This window comes from Anastrepha ludens, chromosome 6 (assembly GCF_028408465.1).
Source record: "Anastrepha ludens isolate Willacy chromosome 6, idAnaLude1.1, whole genome shotgun sequence".
Taxonomy (NCBI): domain Eukaryota; kingdom Metazoa; phylum Arthropoda; class Insecta; order Diptera; family Tephritidae; genus Anastrepha; species Anastrepha ludens.
In genome coordinates, this window is record NC_071502.1 from 79,695,744 (window position 1) to 79,714,697 (window position 18,954).

The 18,954-nt window shown below is 37.3% G+C and overlaps 1 protein-coding gene across 5 annotated transcripts in view; it reads left to right on the plus strand.

Moving 5' to 3' along the window:
• LOC128865938 (protein germ cell-less) overlaps positions 1–17,133 on the plus strand; it is a 35,089-nt gene extending 17,956 nt beyond the window's left edge. For 3 of the 5 annotated variants that reach the window (XM_054106374.1, XM_054106370.1, XM_054106373.1), the window contains exons 2-7: positions 8,560–8,792; positions 8,856–9,076; positions 9,147–9,298; positions 9,359–9,954; positions 15,380–15,598; positions 15,662–17,133. In XM_054106374.1, the coding sequence (XP_053962349.1) occupies positions 8,638–8,792; positions 8,856–9,076; positions 9,147–9,298; positions 9,359–9,954; positions 15,380–15,598; positions 15,662–16,181 (1,863 nt within the window). In that variant the 5' untranslated portion in view covers positions 8,560–8,637 and the 3' untranslated portion in view covers positions 16,182–17,133. Of the gene's footprint in view, positions 1–6,254; positions 6,376–8,127; positions 8,234–8,559; positions 8,793–8,855; positions 9,077–9,146; positions 9,299–9,358; positions 9,955–15,379; positions 15,599–15,661 lie in introns of those variants that run through there. The other 2 variants (XM_054106372.1, XM_054106371.1) reach the window with 2 other exon arrangements.
• The last annotated feature ends 1,821 nt before the right edge of the window (positions 17,134–18,954 follow it).

Genomic DNA, 18,954 nt, shown 5'->3' on the forward strand with positions numbered 1-18,954 from the left:
TTTATATACAGTTGGCGCTTACATCCTCTGTGGGTTTTTGACGAAGCTTCTCCCTCTATTTGTGGAGCGCTTTTTGATGTTTCCCACAAATGGAGAGATATATTAATAGATTTACGCCACCTCCGAACGGCAGATGGTTTTTATGGGGAGCTTTTTTATGACAGAAATACACTCGGATGTTTGCCATTGTTTGCCGAGGAGTAACCGTCGTTAGAAACAACTTTTTTTCTCATTTGGTGTTTCGTGCCCAGCGTTTCGACCCTGTACACTTCCAAATGGTAGTCACGTACCAACTCACTCAGCTACCGGGGCCGTTGTTGTTGTTGTAGCAGTTCACTGGGACCTGCCAGTGCGTGTGCTCACCGGTCGTCATCGTCTAATTCAAAAAACGGTAGGTCCAGGAAGCGTGCTGTTTCGCAGGTTGGGTCCAGGGAAAAGTTACGCGGGCCTTACGAGACAGTTGAAGCTGTTTGTCTGCAACATGTGATGGTTGGACTTCGATTACCGTATTAGGGGGTCTAGAGTTTAGGAAGGTGGTGAGAACCCCATGATGAATATCGTTTAATGTCAGTCCGATTTACTAATTGCAGTTGTGTTTGATCTTGGAACTGCTGGTAGTTAACTGCTACAACAACAACCACAGGGCTGCTATATTGAAACCATTACGTTTCTCAACCATTAAAACATTTTTTCTTTAAATGCGATTTTTGAATCGCATTCAGCTTCTGTGAAAACTTTCGGTCCATGTCACGGGAATACGAAACGTTTTTTATATTATATTTAGTCAAATAGTCGTCTACAAGATGAAGTGTGTTTTGGAATTACTTCATGATGGTTTTTTGAATTTTGGCTCACCTGAGAAGCAGCATTCCGATGATTGTTGATTGTTTTCTATGCCATTTTATATGACTAAAAGGGCTCTAAATTAACACCAACCAACTTAGAAAAAGTTATTTTAATTTTATATTCAAGACGAGGTCGGTTTGATTGAGAAATTCCGGGTACTTTTTGAACAGAAGGTACAAAACATGTTTATGTGATGAACTGATAATGTTGTAATTTTAATTTTAAATTCGAATTCTTATATCTTGCTGACGTATAAAACTAAATGTTCACGCGTTTGTATAAACAATACTGAAATTGCCTTTACTATAACACAAATCTATTTACTATGAAGGTGGACATCTTGTCATAATAGGTGAAGAAAATGCGACAAAATACTATCCCAATTCAATATCTTAAATACATATCGCTCACTTGTTCCAAGAGTGATAATCAAATAAAAAAATGAGATGCAGAAATAACCATCCGCGCTTCCTCTATGCTACTTAAAAATGTATGGCGATATCTATAAGTATAAACCGTATTTGATTAGATGAAAATGTGGCCATTCCCATGGCAGTCGGTTCTACGTACCAGAAGGGCTGCCGCTCCAGTAAACTAGCCTTGTCTAGTGCGGTCACGTTTCCTCAGAGTTCATCCCCATGTTTTGGATTTTCTGAAATTAAGAAGTTTCCTCAAGTTCTTTTGACGGCTCTGCCCCTCTATTTCGTACTCTTCTCAAATAGTTTATAAGATCTGTAAGCTTCTCCTTTTTTTGCTCAATGTAAAGAAATTTTCCAAAAAAAATCATGAAACTAAATAAAGTTTATACGAGTACAAAAAATAAAAGCAAAACATAAAAACACCAAATTATACGAAATCAACAAATTTCTTTCAGCAACATTTCGAATAAGTTATTTCACAAATGTTTGTATATAATCTTGTATTAGAATCATCGTTGCGAATATCATAAAAATGTCACTGGACACTGAGTGTGCATAGAATAAATAATAATATGCTACTTACAGGGTGGGCCATATAGCGTTTGCTTTTTGAACCACCTATTTTTTTGAGAATGGTAACACAAATGACATGTCAAATGTGTTCATAATTTACTTAAAGGTTTAAATGTCAAACCTAAATGTCAAACGAAATGGGACGCTATACGCTTGAACAAAATTGGGAAATATTGAAAACCTATTTCCAAAGTGGTGAGTCTTCTTCTTCTTTTCTGATTTTCACATCGGTGGCTATGTCAATAAGCAAAATTGTCCACACGTTACTGTAGAGAAGCAAATGCATCCACAACGAGTCACTGTTTGGTGCGGTTTTTGGTCTGGCGGCATCATCGAGCCATTTTTTTTCGAAAATGAGCGAGGAGCCGCGGTTACAGTAAATGGCGAGCGTTACCGTGACATGCTGAACGAGTTGTTTCCAAAAATTGAAGAGGATGGCAGGGACGACATTTGGTTTCAACGGGACGGTGCAACTTGTCACACTGCCTAAGTTACATTCGAACTTTTGGCTACCGTTTTTGAAAACCAAATAATCAGCCGAAATTCCAATAACAATTGGCCACCTCGGAGCTGTGATTTGAGCCCGTTGGACTATTTTTTGTGGGGAGCCGTTAAGGACAAATGCTATGCGAACCATCCAGAGACGATTGATGCTTTAAAACACGAAATCGGAGTTGTCATTCATGAAATTGGAGCCCAAACAATTGAAAATGTGCTTAAAAATTGGGATGATCGAATGGCCTACTGTAAAGCCAGTCGTGGCAGTCATTTCAACGATATTATTTTTCATTCATAAATGACAAGGTTCAATCTTCAAAAAAAAAAAAAAAATTGAAAAAATATTTTTTTTATAGCCGATTCAAAAAGCAAATTTTACATGGCCCATCCTGTAGTAGCCAATATCAACATTGTTTGTTACTTTAGCAAAAGTCATGATTTATGCTCAACTTCAAAGGAGTAAAGATACTCGAATTTTATTAATGCAGCTATTCATTCTTGGTGCTTTTTTTAATTTACTCGTACATAATTAGCTTGATGACTTAAGCCTTTTCATGGGCAAATGACGTCCATGAAATCAAATAGAGTGTCACCTACAAAATTGTAATGCAGCAGCACATACATCCATACACACATGCAAACATATCTACTTGCCTACACAAGCATGCTTATCTACTTAAATGCCGCACACCTTATGTAGGCCAATAATTAAAATTTGGTAGGTTAAATGAGGCCATCAAAAATATTTTGAAAAAGCCTAACCTAACCTGCAAGGCTAATAGAACAGAAGGCTTGTGGCAAGCGGTGACGTCATTGAACCAACATCGTCATACTTACAGTGGGCGAACTTCAACATTTTCTTAAACAAAAAGTTATGTTATAGTCTTTTTTTATATTTACTTCTTCGTTTTAAATTATTATCCGTTAAAAATCTACTAAGAAATTAATGTGAAGATACATTCGGGATATGAAAAATAGATCTTTAATATTTGCACTATAATCTTTCAAATGTTTTCCGAGATAATTTTCTGTTGTCAAAATATTTTGGCTATTTAACTTCTGGTATCTCTTTCCACATTGTGCCATCCATCATCTTCATTGGTTTCACCAGCCCTCCCTCACTTAAGTTCGCCATTTTTAAAGTCTTGCCCATTTTTGCAACTTTTATCCATTTGTAATATTTTTCAGTACCTCTCACAGGAATCCATATTTTTGCTCAATACTACACGTCTTTGATAAGAATTATTTTTGACGGAATTCATAATATTACTATAACAACTGGGTTTTTGATACGGAATTTTTTTTTTAATCCCGTCAAGAAATCAGAAACATTAGGCAATACTAGTATTTGTAATAAAAAATCATCGTACGCAAGACGAGATTTTTCCATTCTTGTCGTTTACGTGCCCATTCTTAGTTTCTGACACCCTCTGCTATTCTGTAGTTTGGGACTTTGTTTTCTTTGAACACTTGTCACCTTAGTCTCCAGTAATCTTTTCTGCACTCTCTTCGTATCCATTCATTTCACGCGTCTTGCTATTTTAATCCTCTGGGACTTAACAAATTTCATTACGTCATACCTTTGCATTAACTTTTTATTCCCTCATTTCTTTTTATTCTTCACTCGTGCTTTTCTTTTATTGGTTTTCCTTAATTTTCCATTACGTAAATATTTTTTTTTTCTAATTTTCTGGCTAGTCTTCTCAGATCCCCTTCTCCATTTGTTGTACCAGCATAAACATTCCCCGTGCATATACGAGGAATGCTGCTGAAGTGACAGTCCTAGGCCGGATATAAATCCGGGTCGTTCCGGTTACTTAGAACCGACTGTCGTGGGAACGCTTCTCCATTTGTTGTTGTTGTTTTTGTAGCAGCATAAACATTCCCCATACTTACATAGGGGGAATGCTGCTGGAGTGACAGTCCTTGGTCGGATATAAATCTGGGTCGTTTCGGTAACGTAGAACCGGCTGTCGTGGACGTCGTTGTCTCCGCGCCATAGCAAAAAACTAGTTTCACCATTTACTGTATTGTCGTTTTACATTTCTTGTAAATTAGCTTTGATTTGAATATTTTAAATAAAATAATAGTATGTTGTTGTTGTTATTTTAACAGCATAGTTAGCCCTGTCAGTGTAAGTATATCATCGGTCGTCTTCGTCTAGCTCATCTAAGGGTAGGCCCAGGAAACATGCTGTTTCGACAGGTTGGGTCCAGAGGGAGAGGGGGGTTAGATGAGTCGGTTTGAGGGGGCATGTGAAGAGGGTGTCGTGCGGGGTACCTTCACATGCCGGACATGTGTTTGGTATGTCGGGGTCAATTCTGGATAAGTAGGAGTTTAACCTGCTACAATATCCAGAACGTAATTGTGCCAATGTTACACGAGTCTCACGGGGAAGCTGGAGCTCTTCATCTGCGATAGGTGATGGTTGGACTCCGATTACGGCATTCACAGGACGGGAGTTCATGAAGGTGGTAACGGTCTCCCGGTGAATGTCGTTTATTGACTGTCTAAATACTGGCCGCCGTAGCCGAATGGGTTGGTGCGTGATTACCATTCGGAATTCACAGAGAGACGTCGGTTCGAATCTCGGTGAAAGCAAAATTAATAAAAAACATTTTTCTAATAGCGGTCGCCCCTCGGCAGGCAATGGCAAACCTCCGAGTGTATTTCTGCCATGAAAAAGCTCCTCATAAAAATATCTGCCGTTCGGAGTCGGCTTGAAACTGTAGGTCCCTCCATTTGTGGAACAACACCAACACGCACACCACAAATAGGAGGAGGAGCTCGGCCAAGCACCTAACAGAAGTGTACGCGCCAATTATTTATTTTTTATTTTTTAAATACTGTCCGGTCCAGTAGGTTGCGGTCAGTTTTGTCCTGGAGTTCGTCAGCGTAGTCTAGGAGGTGTCTCCTGACGTGCCTGGGAGGCGGCTCAGGCTCAAGCAGGTGTCTGCAGGGGTGAAACCTGCGGTAACACCCCAGCAGGAACTGCTTGCTGAGCAATTTGTTGTGCTCCGTAACTGGGAGCATTTGTGCCTCGTTGTGTAGATGTTGGATGGGTGACATCAGGAGGCACCCGGTCGCTGTCCGAATGGCGGTATTCTGACATGTCTGAAGCTTTGTCCACTGCGAATCACTAGTTCCAGGCGACCAGACAGGCGCAGCATAGTTTAGAACCGGCCGGCCAATTGCCTTTATGTCGAAAGCAACAGTTCTTTGTCTTTGCCCCAAGTGCTGCCGGCCGCGACTTGAGGACCTTGTTGCGATTTTGGACTTTTGTGGCAATTGCGGTTGTATGCGCACAATTAAAAATTGCCGATAACAGTGCATATCCTTGTTTCACTCCCGTCTTGACTGCAAATTTTTTTCCTATTTTTTTTGACAGGCACCTAGGTATGTAATGGTGTGAGTGCTTGATCTTTTTGCTTGAGCGTATTGGTGGGGCTGCTATGCCAAATTAGAATTTTTATGATAACATTAAAAATAATTGAATATCGCAAGTATAATATCTTGGACTTTGAAAATTTACAACAATATTTTTAATACATTTCTTAGCTATATTAGAATAATGTTTTTTTATTGAGAGATATCTAGATTTGTACGACATTTTGATGCGATTTTCTATGAAATTTAAAAAATTTATGCAACCATGTTAGAGTAAGTAACCTTTTGGAATCAGGTGATCTCAGCTGTGGTGATTTTTGTCGATCACCTCATAGTGATTTTACGTATGGATGTGTACAATAATTTTATACGCTGCACAGTGCGGCCGATTCCCGAAAAGCTGGCCAAAAGTCGAAAAAAAAAGTTTCTAGATAGAGTTTTTTTGTCTTTGGGTTGGCTACAGTAATGCCTTGAGTAGTGAAAACCGTTCATAGCAACGTCCTGTACCCTAAGTATCCTCTGTATTTTCAGTCGCAACGTGGCCTTCGTTTGAGCATCGTATTACTGTCGATGAATAGTGAAAGTTGTACACATTTGAAAGATTTTGTAATGGAGTAAATTGAACAAAACCAAATGGAATCATCTTCGGAAGGTTAGTAAAATACGAGAAATCTTTAGTACATATCAATACCTCGACACAAAATTTTTAGCTGCAGCAATACGTAGACACATTTTTTGCATTTGTTTTTTATAAAATTTGAGTTTTCAAACTGTATAGTAATACAACGCCGTCATATGCTGCTTTGAAACCTATTAAAGGTTACTCAAAAAAGTAATGGTTACTGAATAAAACAAGATTCAGCTGCTACCACTTGCTACCTTAAAAATAAATAATTGGCGCGTACACTTCTGTTAGGTGTTTGGCCGAGCTCCTCCTCCTATTTGTGGTGTGCGTCTTGATGTTGTTCCACAAATGGAGGGACCTACAGTTTCAAGCCGACCCTACCTTGCTACCTTGCGACCCCGAAAACATATAAATTTACATGCATCTTGATTATGTTCTTGAATATACGCTATTTCACGTGAGGGGGTGGAAGGGGGTGGATTTTCAAAATTTTAAGATCAAATTCGTAATCAGCGACCCTGAAAACATAAATTAACATGCATCTTGATTATGTTCTAGATTCTAGAATCTAGAATATACGCTATTTCACGTGAGGGGGTGGCCAATAGGGGTGGAAGGGGGTGGATTTTCAAAATTTTAAGATCAAATTCGTAATCAGCGACCCCGAAAACATATAAATTAACATGCATCTTGATTATGTTCTAGAATATACGCTATTTCACGTGAGGGGGTGGCCAATAGGGGTGGAAGGGGGTGCATTTTCAAAATTTTAAGATCAAATTCGTAATCAGCGACCCCGACAACCCCCGAGTAAGAAATTTTGAATCAATTACTTAATTTTTTGAGTTTTGGCCAGCTTTTCGGGAATCGGCCGCACTGTGCGCTGGCAGGTAGTCAAATTGTCTCGATATTGACAAGCTGTAAAACATTGTTGCCAGATTTCAAAAATAATGCAGTAGCACAAAAGAAAAAGTCACGTAAATAAACATTATTGCCACTATTCAATATTACAATGCATGTAAATCCAACACCGAGCTGTGGAAGACGGATTTGTTTAAATTGTAGCTAATATTTTGTGCGTCACATTTGGCAAGGATATCACCCTATAATTGGCACAATTTGTTTGTCACCTTTGTTAACGGTCGGAATGCTCACTACCATGTTCCATTTATCTGGTATCGCTTCGCTATTCCATACACTCTTTATTAGTTTCTGGAAAATTCATAAAAATACTCATTGATAATTAATATTATTTTAATAGTTAAGTTGCCCTTTTCTGGAGCTTTGCCTTTCTTCATGTGGCTTATTGCAGCTGCATATAAAGTCTTCGTAAAATGGAGGCATTCTATGCTCTATTTAATTCTTTTTTTGTACTTAAGTTTTTTTTGAGCATACATTTTTGATTATGCCTCTTTATTTATTTTCTCATATATCAGATGATTGACAGAACACCAGTACATACATACCTACATTCAGAGTGATATTATTATTAAAATAAATTAAATTATCATATTTTAGTTGTGTTCGGTAATAAAATTTGCCATCTCTAGCCATCAATCCAAATTAAGAGCGTGAGCGGAAAGTCTCCCAAAAGCAGAAAAAACAAAAAGTTAACGAACACAAATTTTGCTATCACCTGCAAAATCCCATAGAAGAAAACGTATCAGCTGAGTTCGTTGACACATTTTTTGGGGTGTTAATATAAATTACTGTAAAGGTGTTTTATACATACATATACCTATCATACTAACGTTTTTTGTTTACTGTTTTGGCGTTTTGACTACAAACTGCAAATTTTAAGCCGGCGCGAGGGCAGAAGTGCACAAAATACCAGATTCTTCAGAAAATTTATTTGCTTATTTACAAAAGGTTCAGTCATACATAGGTATGTGTATGTTCCCGTGATGGATAATTTTTGTTGATTAAAATTCCTCCAGTATAAAATGATTGCCTCTCCGCCATTCAACTATTCAACCGTCACTTTGCTCTCTCAATACTTGCAAAAATTGCAAGTGTTTGTGTTATCACAAACAAATTTTAAGTCTTACATATTTGCATAATGATGTAGGTTGATAAGATTATTCGGCGTGCACGTTAGCTCCTTTATCGAAAACAGAAAATACATAAAATAAATAACGCAGATACCAAATGTAGGTAATCTGTGAGAAATATTTCATATTAACTAACGATTTTTCTATTCTGTTTCCTTAGGGGCAGTAAACTGAAGCGAAAGCGGTTGGCTTCCAACACATTGCCCTTTTGAGTTGTTTCGACTGACAAGCCCTCGATATGGGTCAGCTTATGGTGAAACTAGCGGAACCGCTACAGCACTGCAGTGACAGTGTGGCGAACATATTGGCTAGACGACGCAAGCGAAAGCGATCCATAGATTCACGTTGTTCTTCCGACGAGCTTAAACATAGCGAAACACAATCGCCAAAGAAGTAAGTATTGCATAATTTTTAATATACGCGTATTTATAAATATTAACCACTTAATTTGTACAGGAAAAAACTACTCACCACCACACAATACATTTACCAAGCCCTTTTTAAGGAGCAAAAAAATTCCGATATCGCTGTAATGGCTCTGGGTAAGGTATGGAATCTACACAAGGTGTATCTCTGCCAGAGTCCATATTTCTATAGTATGTTTAACGGTTCGTGGAAGGAGTCATGTCAGGACTTTGTGCATATCAAAATATTAGATGACCGCATTACGTTGGAAGGCAAGCAAAAATAAATAAAAAATTAAAAAAATTGTTTATATAATGGCGATTGCATGATGTCGATTTGTAGCATTGGACGCTGTTTTTGGTTCCATGTATTCTGATGAGATAGAAATCGATCCGAAGGCTGTGATTTCGGTATTGGCCACCGCAACACTTTTCCATTTAGATGGCATAATTGATAAATGCGCGGAAGTGATGATTGAAACTATTAATACTGAAGTAAGTGCAGTGAATTTTATAACAATCCTTGTCCAAACTAATTGCACTATTTGGTTTCAGACTGCCATTAGTTACTACGAATCGGCTTGTCTGTATGGAAGTGTAAATGTGAAGAAGGCTGCAATGGTATGGCTGGAAACCAATTTGCTATGCATTTACCCGAAAGACGAACAATTATTACGACAGATAAGTGTTGAACTAATGACAAAGTTAATAGCCAGCCCAGATTTGTATGTAATGCAGACCGAGTTTTCCTTATACACACTACTGCGTTCATGGATGTATCTACGTTTGCATCCTCAATATGATCCTGAAAATAGTTCTAATATAATGCCATCAACTGCTGACAGTGATAGAGATAGAAGCAACAGTAGCATTGCTAATAGCAGCAATAATAGTGGCGACAGTCCAACTCTTGGAGAACTCATTCAAGCGTACTTTGCGAATCGCAGAGAAAAACGTCCATTCCTGGCCACACCTGAAGGTCAACCGTTTGTTCCTCCATTTCAAGCGCTACGCACACAGTACTTAACCAATCATCACACGGATTTGAAAATCGTACTTAATGATAATATCATTCCAAAGGAATGGCTGCACAGCCATGTACTGAGTCACTGGCACTCAATTTTGAGAGTCGACCACTTGCCAGAGGAAGGGTAAGTAGATTAAATGGATGCTTTTAAATGAGTTTGACATGAGAGCTACAAATTTTGTAAGTTGATACGTCAATATTAAATACTCCTACGTGTAACTGCATATGTATTGAGGCTGTAATAAAATGTAGCTTTGCTTGCAATTTCAAAAATATGTAAAACAAAAAAATATTAATATGTGCATATTTCCAGCCCAATTACGTAACTAAAATTATAAGTTTGGTAAGAAAATCATTTCGGCTTCTGCGAACAGACAACATTAGATTTATCTTGAAGTACAATACTTCTGTTAGCTAGGTTGAAGCTGTTGTCTACTACGGGACTCGGTCGGGCATATAGCCCATTGTGATACCGCGTGGGGAACTTGTTCTTATTTATCCTAAAACTAGTGTGTACTTTGTTAAAATTTTAAAAGATCCCTGAAATTTTCCAATTCATTAAAAAATTGCCTACCTAAAATGGTAAACCTACATCTGGATAGAGCAGAACAATGGCTCAGGAAGTGTGAGATCGGCTCTTCCTCATCTAGACAACTTCTGCAGAAATCATGTATGCTCTGGACGTGTCGGCCTATTAGGCAGTGCCCCGTTATGGCGTAAATTCGTGTGCTAAGACTATGTTTATTTTGGCTTAGCAGAGATTCTGCGAATTTAGCATTGAGAGACGGCCACAATTGTCGGGCGATTCTGCAGGTGGTTTCATTACGCCATCTTTCGTCCGCTGCTCTTACAATTTCCTTAAAAGTAGGTAGCTTACAAGTCTGTCAGGGTATGTCTGTGTCCTTGGCTGCATACTCATCAGTCAACTTGGTTCCGAGTATCTCTAGTTCATCAGCCCTACAGTTACCCTCAATGTCATAATGGCCAGGACAATGTTAGCGCTATTTCGAACTATTCTACAGCATTTTCATTCTCCTTATGCAAGGAAAATGATTGTATAAACAGTAGGGAAATCAAGTTTGAAAGTTTATTGTTCTCGGTATTGGAGGTTTGGTTTCAGATAAAAAAAGGAATAATGATTTGGGGTCATGCTATTCTGGGTTTTGGTGCAACATAGAATATTTAAACTTTGCACATACTACTTCTGGCATAAGGAAAATGATATGTAAAAAAGTAATATAAAAATATAAAAATCATTTCTCCTTGCAAGCGGATTCGTCTATCGGCATAGAGCAGACCTGCAGCCCTAAACATTTGCTCACAAGCCACACTCGATGGATAAGCAGATATATAAGTTTATTTTAAAGCCATTTTTATGTCATTTAAAGCCAATGGAAAATGTGGGCTTTGATACCAGTATTCTATAGTAGAAATTTTACAAAAGTAAAGGTTTAAAGAAGTTCTGATCAAACAAATTTATAGAAATGTTCGCCCAATGTGGGTTCCATAGTTCATCTACTGTTCACTTGCGCGGTGATCCAGAACTTGTTTGAGGATAAACGGATGCCCAAATAGCAGAATAGAATGAGTAGAGCTGACTGATTTAAGAGCAGTTACCCTCGCCAGCTCGTCCGTGATGCAATTTCCAGGTATATCTCCATGCCCAGAGACCCAGGCCCTACATTTAATTGCTACTTTTGAGGCAATATTATTGTATTGTAGCATGTAGACGCTTGAGCTCTCGAGTTAGCATATTCGTATTTCAATCAAAGTGCTCAAACAAATTACCAACTCCAATGCGCATTCTTCATAAATATTGATTTTATTTCATACTTCAACAAACTCGAAAATAAATTCCATATGGTAACTATCATAAGGCAACTTTCAACCGAAAGTAAGCGACAATATGTAACTTCAATATACAAGTTTTGCGAGATATTAAATTAATTTTTTTACGTTCTTAAGACGGGGCGCCTGTTGTATTGGTTTGTTTTATGCGTTTTTATGTGTTTGGCCGAGCTCCTCCTCCTCCTTTTTCGACAAATGGAGGGACCTACAGTTTTATGCCGCCACCGAATGGAACATTGATTTTTATGAGCAACTTTTTAATGCAAAAATACAAAACAGGTTTTTACTGCCTGGCGAGGAGCAACCGCTATTAGAAAAACACTTTCTATTATTTGATGTTTCGTTCCCGGGGTTCGGAACCTGTGTTCTTCCCAATAGCAGTGACGTTTACTGCTTTTCGTCACTTAAATAACTTCGGATACATTCGAAAGCTTTTTCTCATATTAATATAATTCATGCATAACGTCCAGCAATTCATCTCCATAAGCTGAAAAGCCCGCTTTAAGTTTAAAAGGCCAGATACCACCACCTTTTTGTCAGCTACATCCTCTTCCTATTCTGTTATTACCATATTCAGACGTGTTTCACAAAAATGGCTTACATTCAGTTTGGAAGCCAGTTTTCAGTATTCCGCAAAGTGTTTCGTGTGATACATATGTAGCTTCTGCTATTTTTTTGAGCTCGTAATAGCTTCTTCTTCTTCTTAGCCTCACAGTCCGTGGTGGACCATAGCTTCATCAACAATTTTTCTCCACTTTATTCTATCCATGGCTACATCTCTCCAGTTGTGTACGTTCATTTGCTTAAGATCTGATTCGACGTCATCTAACCATCGCTTTCGTGGGCGTACTCTTTTTCTTCCTCCAATTGGTGTTAAAATAAAAGCTTTCCTAGCATTTCGCTCTTTCGGCATGCGCAGTACGTGCCCAATCCATCTAATTCGTTGGGCTTTGATAAAACGTATTATATTTTGTCCTTGAACGATTTCTTCGATTTCATTATTGTAGCGAATGCGGTAGCTGCCATCTATTGTTGCAACCGGACCATATATTTTCCTTATGATACGTCTTTCGAAGCACATCAGCTGATGAATATCATTTGTTTTCAGCGTCCATATTTCTGCACCATATGTAAGGACGGGTCGTATCAGTAATTTGTACATTCTTATTTTCTGTGCTCTGGACAAATCTTTTGATTTAAATAGTTTTATGTTAACGTAGTAGGCGTTATTTGCAGCTTGGATTCTGTCGTTAATAGCTATCGCCGAATCTTTATCTGCTGATAGTTTAAAACCCAAGTATTTAAATTCAGTGATATTTTCGAAAGCAAAGTTGTTAATACTTAGGTCATCGCGTGTCGTGTTGTTGACTGACCGAATCATGTATTTGGTTTTCTCGGTATTTACGTGTAGTCCCAGAGCTTTTGCATCTTTATCAATACATTTAAAGACGCGTATAAGAGTGCTTCTATCTTTAGCCATAATAAGAATATCATCAGCGTAGGCACATATCTGAAAATCATTATTAAATAATGTTCCATTCGTGTTTATTTCTTTAACAGTCGTGTGTAGCATTAAATTGAATACTAAACATGACAATGCGTCTCCTTGTTTTACTCCGGATATGATTTCGAATGGGTCTGAGAGGCTTCCTTGCACCAGTACTTTACTTGTTGTGTTCGACAATGTACAGAGAATCAAATTAATTAGCTTCAGAGGTATTCCAATTTTCTGAAAGCAGTATTTTATCCGTTTTCTATTTATACTGTCAAATGCCTGTTTGAAGTCAACAAAGAGGCAAAATATATCAATTTTATATTCGTAAAACTTTTCGAATATCTGGTGGACAGTAAAACCTTGATCAATCGTTGAGCGGTTGTTTCTAAAACCACATTGGTAATCGTCTAAGATGTTCTCAGCATAAATATTCAGCCTTTCAAATAGAATGTTTGTAAATACTTTATAACCTGTATTAAGTAAAGATATGCCTCTGTAATTTTGGCATTCAGTTTTATGTCCTTTTTTGTGTATAGGTACTATTATGCTTGATGCCCATCCAGTGGGTATTTCATTTGAATGCCATATTTGGCTTACTAAGGTAAATATTTGTTTATGTAGTTCATGTCCGCCATATTTCAGAAGTTCTGCGGGTATTCCATCTTCACCACAGCTTTTATGGTTTTTAAGTTTTCTTATAGCCAATAGTACTTCGTCAAAGCTAGGTTCTTCAACATAGATTTCGGCCGTATGTACTACTTGTTCCTCCTTACTTGTATTATCGTAGTTTTCTTTGTTAAGTAGTTCGTTGAAATATTCTTTCCATCTATCTATTACTTGTTGTTTTTCGCTGATTATGGAACCATCCTTTGCTTTGCATATATTTGTTCGAGGTTGAAATGTTTTAGTCTGTTTTTTGATGTTCTGATACATAGCTCTGACATTTTTGTTTCTAAAATCGCTTTCAATTTGTTCAATTTGCCGCTTCATGTAGGTTTTTTTCTTTTTTCGCATTATTTTCTTAGCTTCTTTTCTTTTATTTACATAATATAATCTATTTGTACGTGTGTTTCTTTCCATATATTTTATTTTAGCTTCCTTTTTCGCATAATTAGCTGCTCTGCATTCCTCATCATACCATTCGTTCATTACTGATCTCTTCTCTCCAATAGTATTCTTTGCGGATTTTATGATTGTAGCTTTCAGTTTATTCCATTGATCTTCAATATCTAATTCAGTTGAGTCATTATTTGTGCTATTTTCATTAAATAAAATGTTTTCAATCGCATATTTGTACTTTGCTTTCATATCTTCATTATTTATAAGTTCATCTGTATTCCACTTTAATTTTTTATAGCCTTTGTTGTCATTTACTATTGAAATTCGTTGTCGTAACTTAGCTACCACGAGATAGTGATCTGTGTCGCAGCAAGCGCCTCTATATGATCTCACATCTATGACTGATGTAGCATGCCTTTTGTCAGCAAGTATATGATCGATCTGATTAGCCATATTGCGGCCCGGCATTTTCCAAGTTTGAAGATGAATTCGTTTGTGCTTGAAGGCTGTACTACTGACAACTAACCCGTGGGCACTCGCAAAGCTACACATTCGCATACCATTGTCATTTGTGTGGTTGTGTATAGAGAATTTTCCCGCAACTTTATCGATGATGCCTTCTTCCTTTCCTACTTTTGCATTGTAATCGCCTACAATCAATAAAATGTCGTGTTTGCAAATATTGTTAGTTACGTCACTAAGGTCGTCATAGAATTTATCTTTTATAGCATCAGTGCTATCGTTTGTAGGTGCATATATACTTATAATAGTTATATTTTGAAATTTACCTTGCAATCTTAAATAACATATACGATCGTTCACGGGAGAAAAATTCAATATGCTTTTTCTGGTTTTACTGTCTACATAGAATCCTGTTCCGCGTAAGCCTTGAGTTTCGTAATAGCTGCCATTGTAAAAATGAAACTAGCCGATGGGCCACCCCTTTATTAAGCAGAAAACAGTAAACAAATAAATAAAAAATTTACTGCTTGGAGATGAATAGTTTTTGATTCTTAGCGAAAAAAAAACAAACAAATATTAACATCATTTTGTGACAGTAAATATTATTTTTAAAGGCTGGTGTATTACTTATTTATTACTAATATTCTATAGAAATCATTTCTCCCTAATTCTTGTATCTTTGCAGGCCGCAAGACCTTGATCCAGATGTCTTCTATAAGAATTGTATGCGTTGCGGTCGCATACTGCTGGAGCCCGGCTATCAGAAATGGCGTTGGACAGGCTTTAATTTCGGCTTGGATCTCGTGTTGGTCGCTGATTCACGCCTGCTGAGCATACGGCGTCACCATCGTAACGAGCATGAACGCTTGCTCAGCCTTCAAACCAAACGGCAATTTATGATACGGTATTGTCAAAAATTAGATTTCAGTAAAAATTTAAAATTATATGCCCAATGAATTTCTTACAGTACTTCCGTAACATCAATCAATTCACAGCGGCAGCCTACGTTTACACAAAAAACCGACATTACCTCGCTTAGTTTGGAAAAGAATCAGGAGGTAACCATAATGCTAATGGATACAAAATTGGTGCACCCGCTGCTCATATCGGTAAATCTCCTGGTGGTGTCACCCACGTCGCAACAATTTAAGCAAAATATACTCACCAACGAAGAAATGGCCAATGCGGCAGCTCCTATATCAGAAATCGGTGCCAACTGTAACCCTGCCGGTGACGACGAATCTTTGCAAAGGCCGAGCACACCAACAAATGCAACCCCATCGTCCGAACGAATGATGATGGCATCTGCCGATGATTCGGCGGTGTGTGTTGTACCTCCTTCACCGCCAAATGCACTGCCTTTGCTGGTATTGCAACCAACACATCGAGCTGCCTCCACAACATCGACAGTCTCGACGGCTTCATCGGTTAGTTCAGCGTTTTCGGTCGCATCGGCTGCGTCGTCATCGGCATCGGACTTTGTATAGAGCTTTACGAAAATTTAAGAACTCTTAGCCATATAAGTTATGGATACGTTCCATGAATTTTGTGATTATTGTGTTAATAAGTTCGTGTTCATGTTTTGCTTTCGTTTGAAAATAATTTTTTTGCACCAATTTATCATGGATCTGCCATAGGTACATAATTCATAATACTTATATTCGTATTGTAGGCTTATAAACTACGCACTAAAATCAACACTTTGCACAAGAAATTAAAAAATATGAATTTTTACACGGAACTTGCGTTGTTTTACAAACGCAACCGAGTTTGAACATTTTTATACTTTCCTTAGGCATTTGAATTCGAATAAGGATGTGTGTCCAAGTAAATTAATGAAGTTAAATTAATAGTTAAGCCACCAACTTGAATAGGCGATTTTTTCGGTGGCAAACGCGTACTTTAGATATATACATACATTTTTACTGTAAATATATTTATATCTTGAATTGAAGAAAATTTATATATATCTATATAAACTTATTAATATGTAATACTATATGTACTAACTCGTTTTCTACTATGTACGTACATGCATATATGTGTACTTACGTTTCGCACAAATAATGTAAAAAAACTTTCGTCGAAAAGAAATGGAATTCGTGTTTTTTTATATAAGTTAATAAAACGGGGTGTCCAAATTTGATATCGCATAGTCACATGAGAGTCTCGGATATTTAATTAAGGTACGCTCAAATTGTGAAAAAGTTTCTCATAAAAATAATCACAGAAAACATGTCGTTCGGATGCGGCAAAAAAGCATAGATCCCTGCATTTGTGGAACAACGTTGAGATGCGCACTATAAATTGGAGGATAAACTCCGCTTTGTATATACCAAACTTTCGTGTTTGTTCCAGTGAAAACAGTAATTTGTTTGTTGTTAATCTCTATCTTGTTTTATGTTTTAATCAATAAATGCAGCTACTCTTAGTTTTATACACGAATTTTTATATCTGGCGTTGCGAAATTCAAATAAAAACAGTCACCTTTGAGCTTTGAAAACTGTGTAAGGCCTAATATGGGGGTTCTTTAGTAATCGGTTTAAAGTTTGGATTCTGACAAAATTCCACATGGTTAAGCGTTAGCAAAGTGGCGGCGTATAAATAGACATATCTTGGCAGCGCTGGAAGAGAGCTGCCTAAAATTACATTTGTTTGTAAAATAGTGAGTTTATGAATAGCGAATTTTGTTCGATAACTTTTTTGTTGCTTTCACATGCAAATTTTTCGTCTACATAGTGAGCCGAGCAGAGAGATTGCGAGCAGAGAAGTGGCGTATAGAAAAGGCCTGTAGTTAAATCAAAGGAACTGGTCAAACAAGAATAATTACCAGATTTGTATGCTAAAAAAATCGCTATTCTGGCTTGGCGTAAATCGAAGGAGAAGGTTCGTTGATGGTTTTGACAGGTTTCTGCTCAAGGATGATAGATTACAAGGTGTGGCCATCCGCAGAAAAATTGTGAGGTTAACATCGGCTGCCACGTCAACGAGGACTCGGATCAGAATTCTGTCCGCTTATTTCACGCGTATTCTTACACTCATCCAAACGGTCATTTTTCGTATATAAACAACACAACCTCAGTTTTTGCCAACCTGCGTCAGCAATCAGCTGATTCCGTCAAAATCGTTGAAAGCCGGTTAACGGTCTTGGCCACACCTGACTTCTTTTCACCCTGGTTTCTGCTAATGCCCACAAAATTCTCGGTGCACAAACTTGTTAGTTGAAAGATAGCATGACATAGGAGAGCTGTAGCTCTTGTTTTTTCTAGATGCCGAATGCATCTTAGCTAATGCTGTGGTTGTATTTTTATGTTTATGCCATGAAAAAAGATTGAATTACATACATATGTAGGAAGCGAAGAGGGAAATCGATTAGTGTATAGCAAAAATCCTTAGATAATTATAAATCACACTGATTTGGTTTAATACATACATATATAAAGTATACAAATAAAAAATAATTTTTTGTGATGAATTCTGGCTTTTTTAAGAAAGAATAGCAGTTGAGTAATCTCGAAAGAAAGATCGAGGCGAAATTATGGCGATTGGCGAATAAGCCACAAATATTGAGATCTAACATTTGCGTGCTTATGACAATGGAATACTTGATGTTTGTAGCTTTGTCCATAGGACCATCAAGGTGAACTTACCGTTTTGAGTTTGAATCAACCGGTTTTGTCATATCGCTCATTTACTTCAACAGTGTCATAACTCAAAAAACAAGATTTTTTAGTTAAATACGAAAAAATGTGCTCAAATACATGGTTAATATTGTATAAAAAAGTCTTTGTGATTAGTAGAAAATTGAGCGCGTGAGATGAAAATGTGCCGTTATTCCACTTGTTGTTAGGCGTTATTTTTTTACAACGGCATCGACACATTTCAGTTTAACTTCAGTCGTCGTCGTGTAAAGATTATTAGTTTTTCCAAAAAAACTATATTATATATTTTGAATTACAGCGATTTATGTGAAAAGGTAGTTATATTTTTCGTGTTGCTAATTTTCATGTAAACTATATTATTTCGCGTTGTGACTGTACTGCTGAAAAATGTTAGTTCCTCATAATTTGCGCAATACAATATGTGACGTTGTTGTTGAAAACAAATTAATTGCGTAATTAGATATTTCGTTTCGTGACGTTTTTTTCGTGAAAAAATGAGCTCTGTAGAAAATGCGATTTTGTTTTAATAAAAAATATGTCATTATTTACGAAAATTGTATCCGCTATAATGTAAAACACCTTCTAATAACGCAAAATG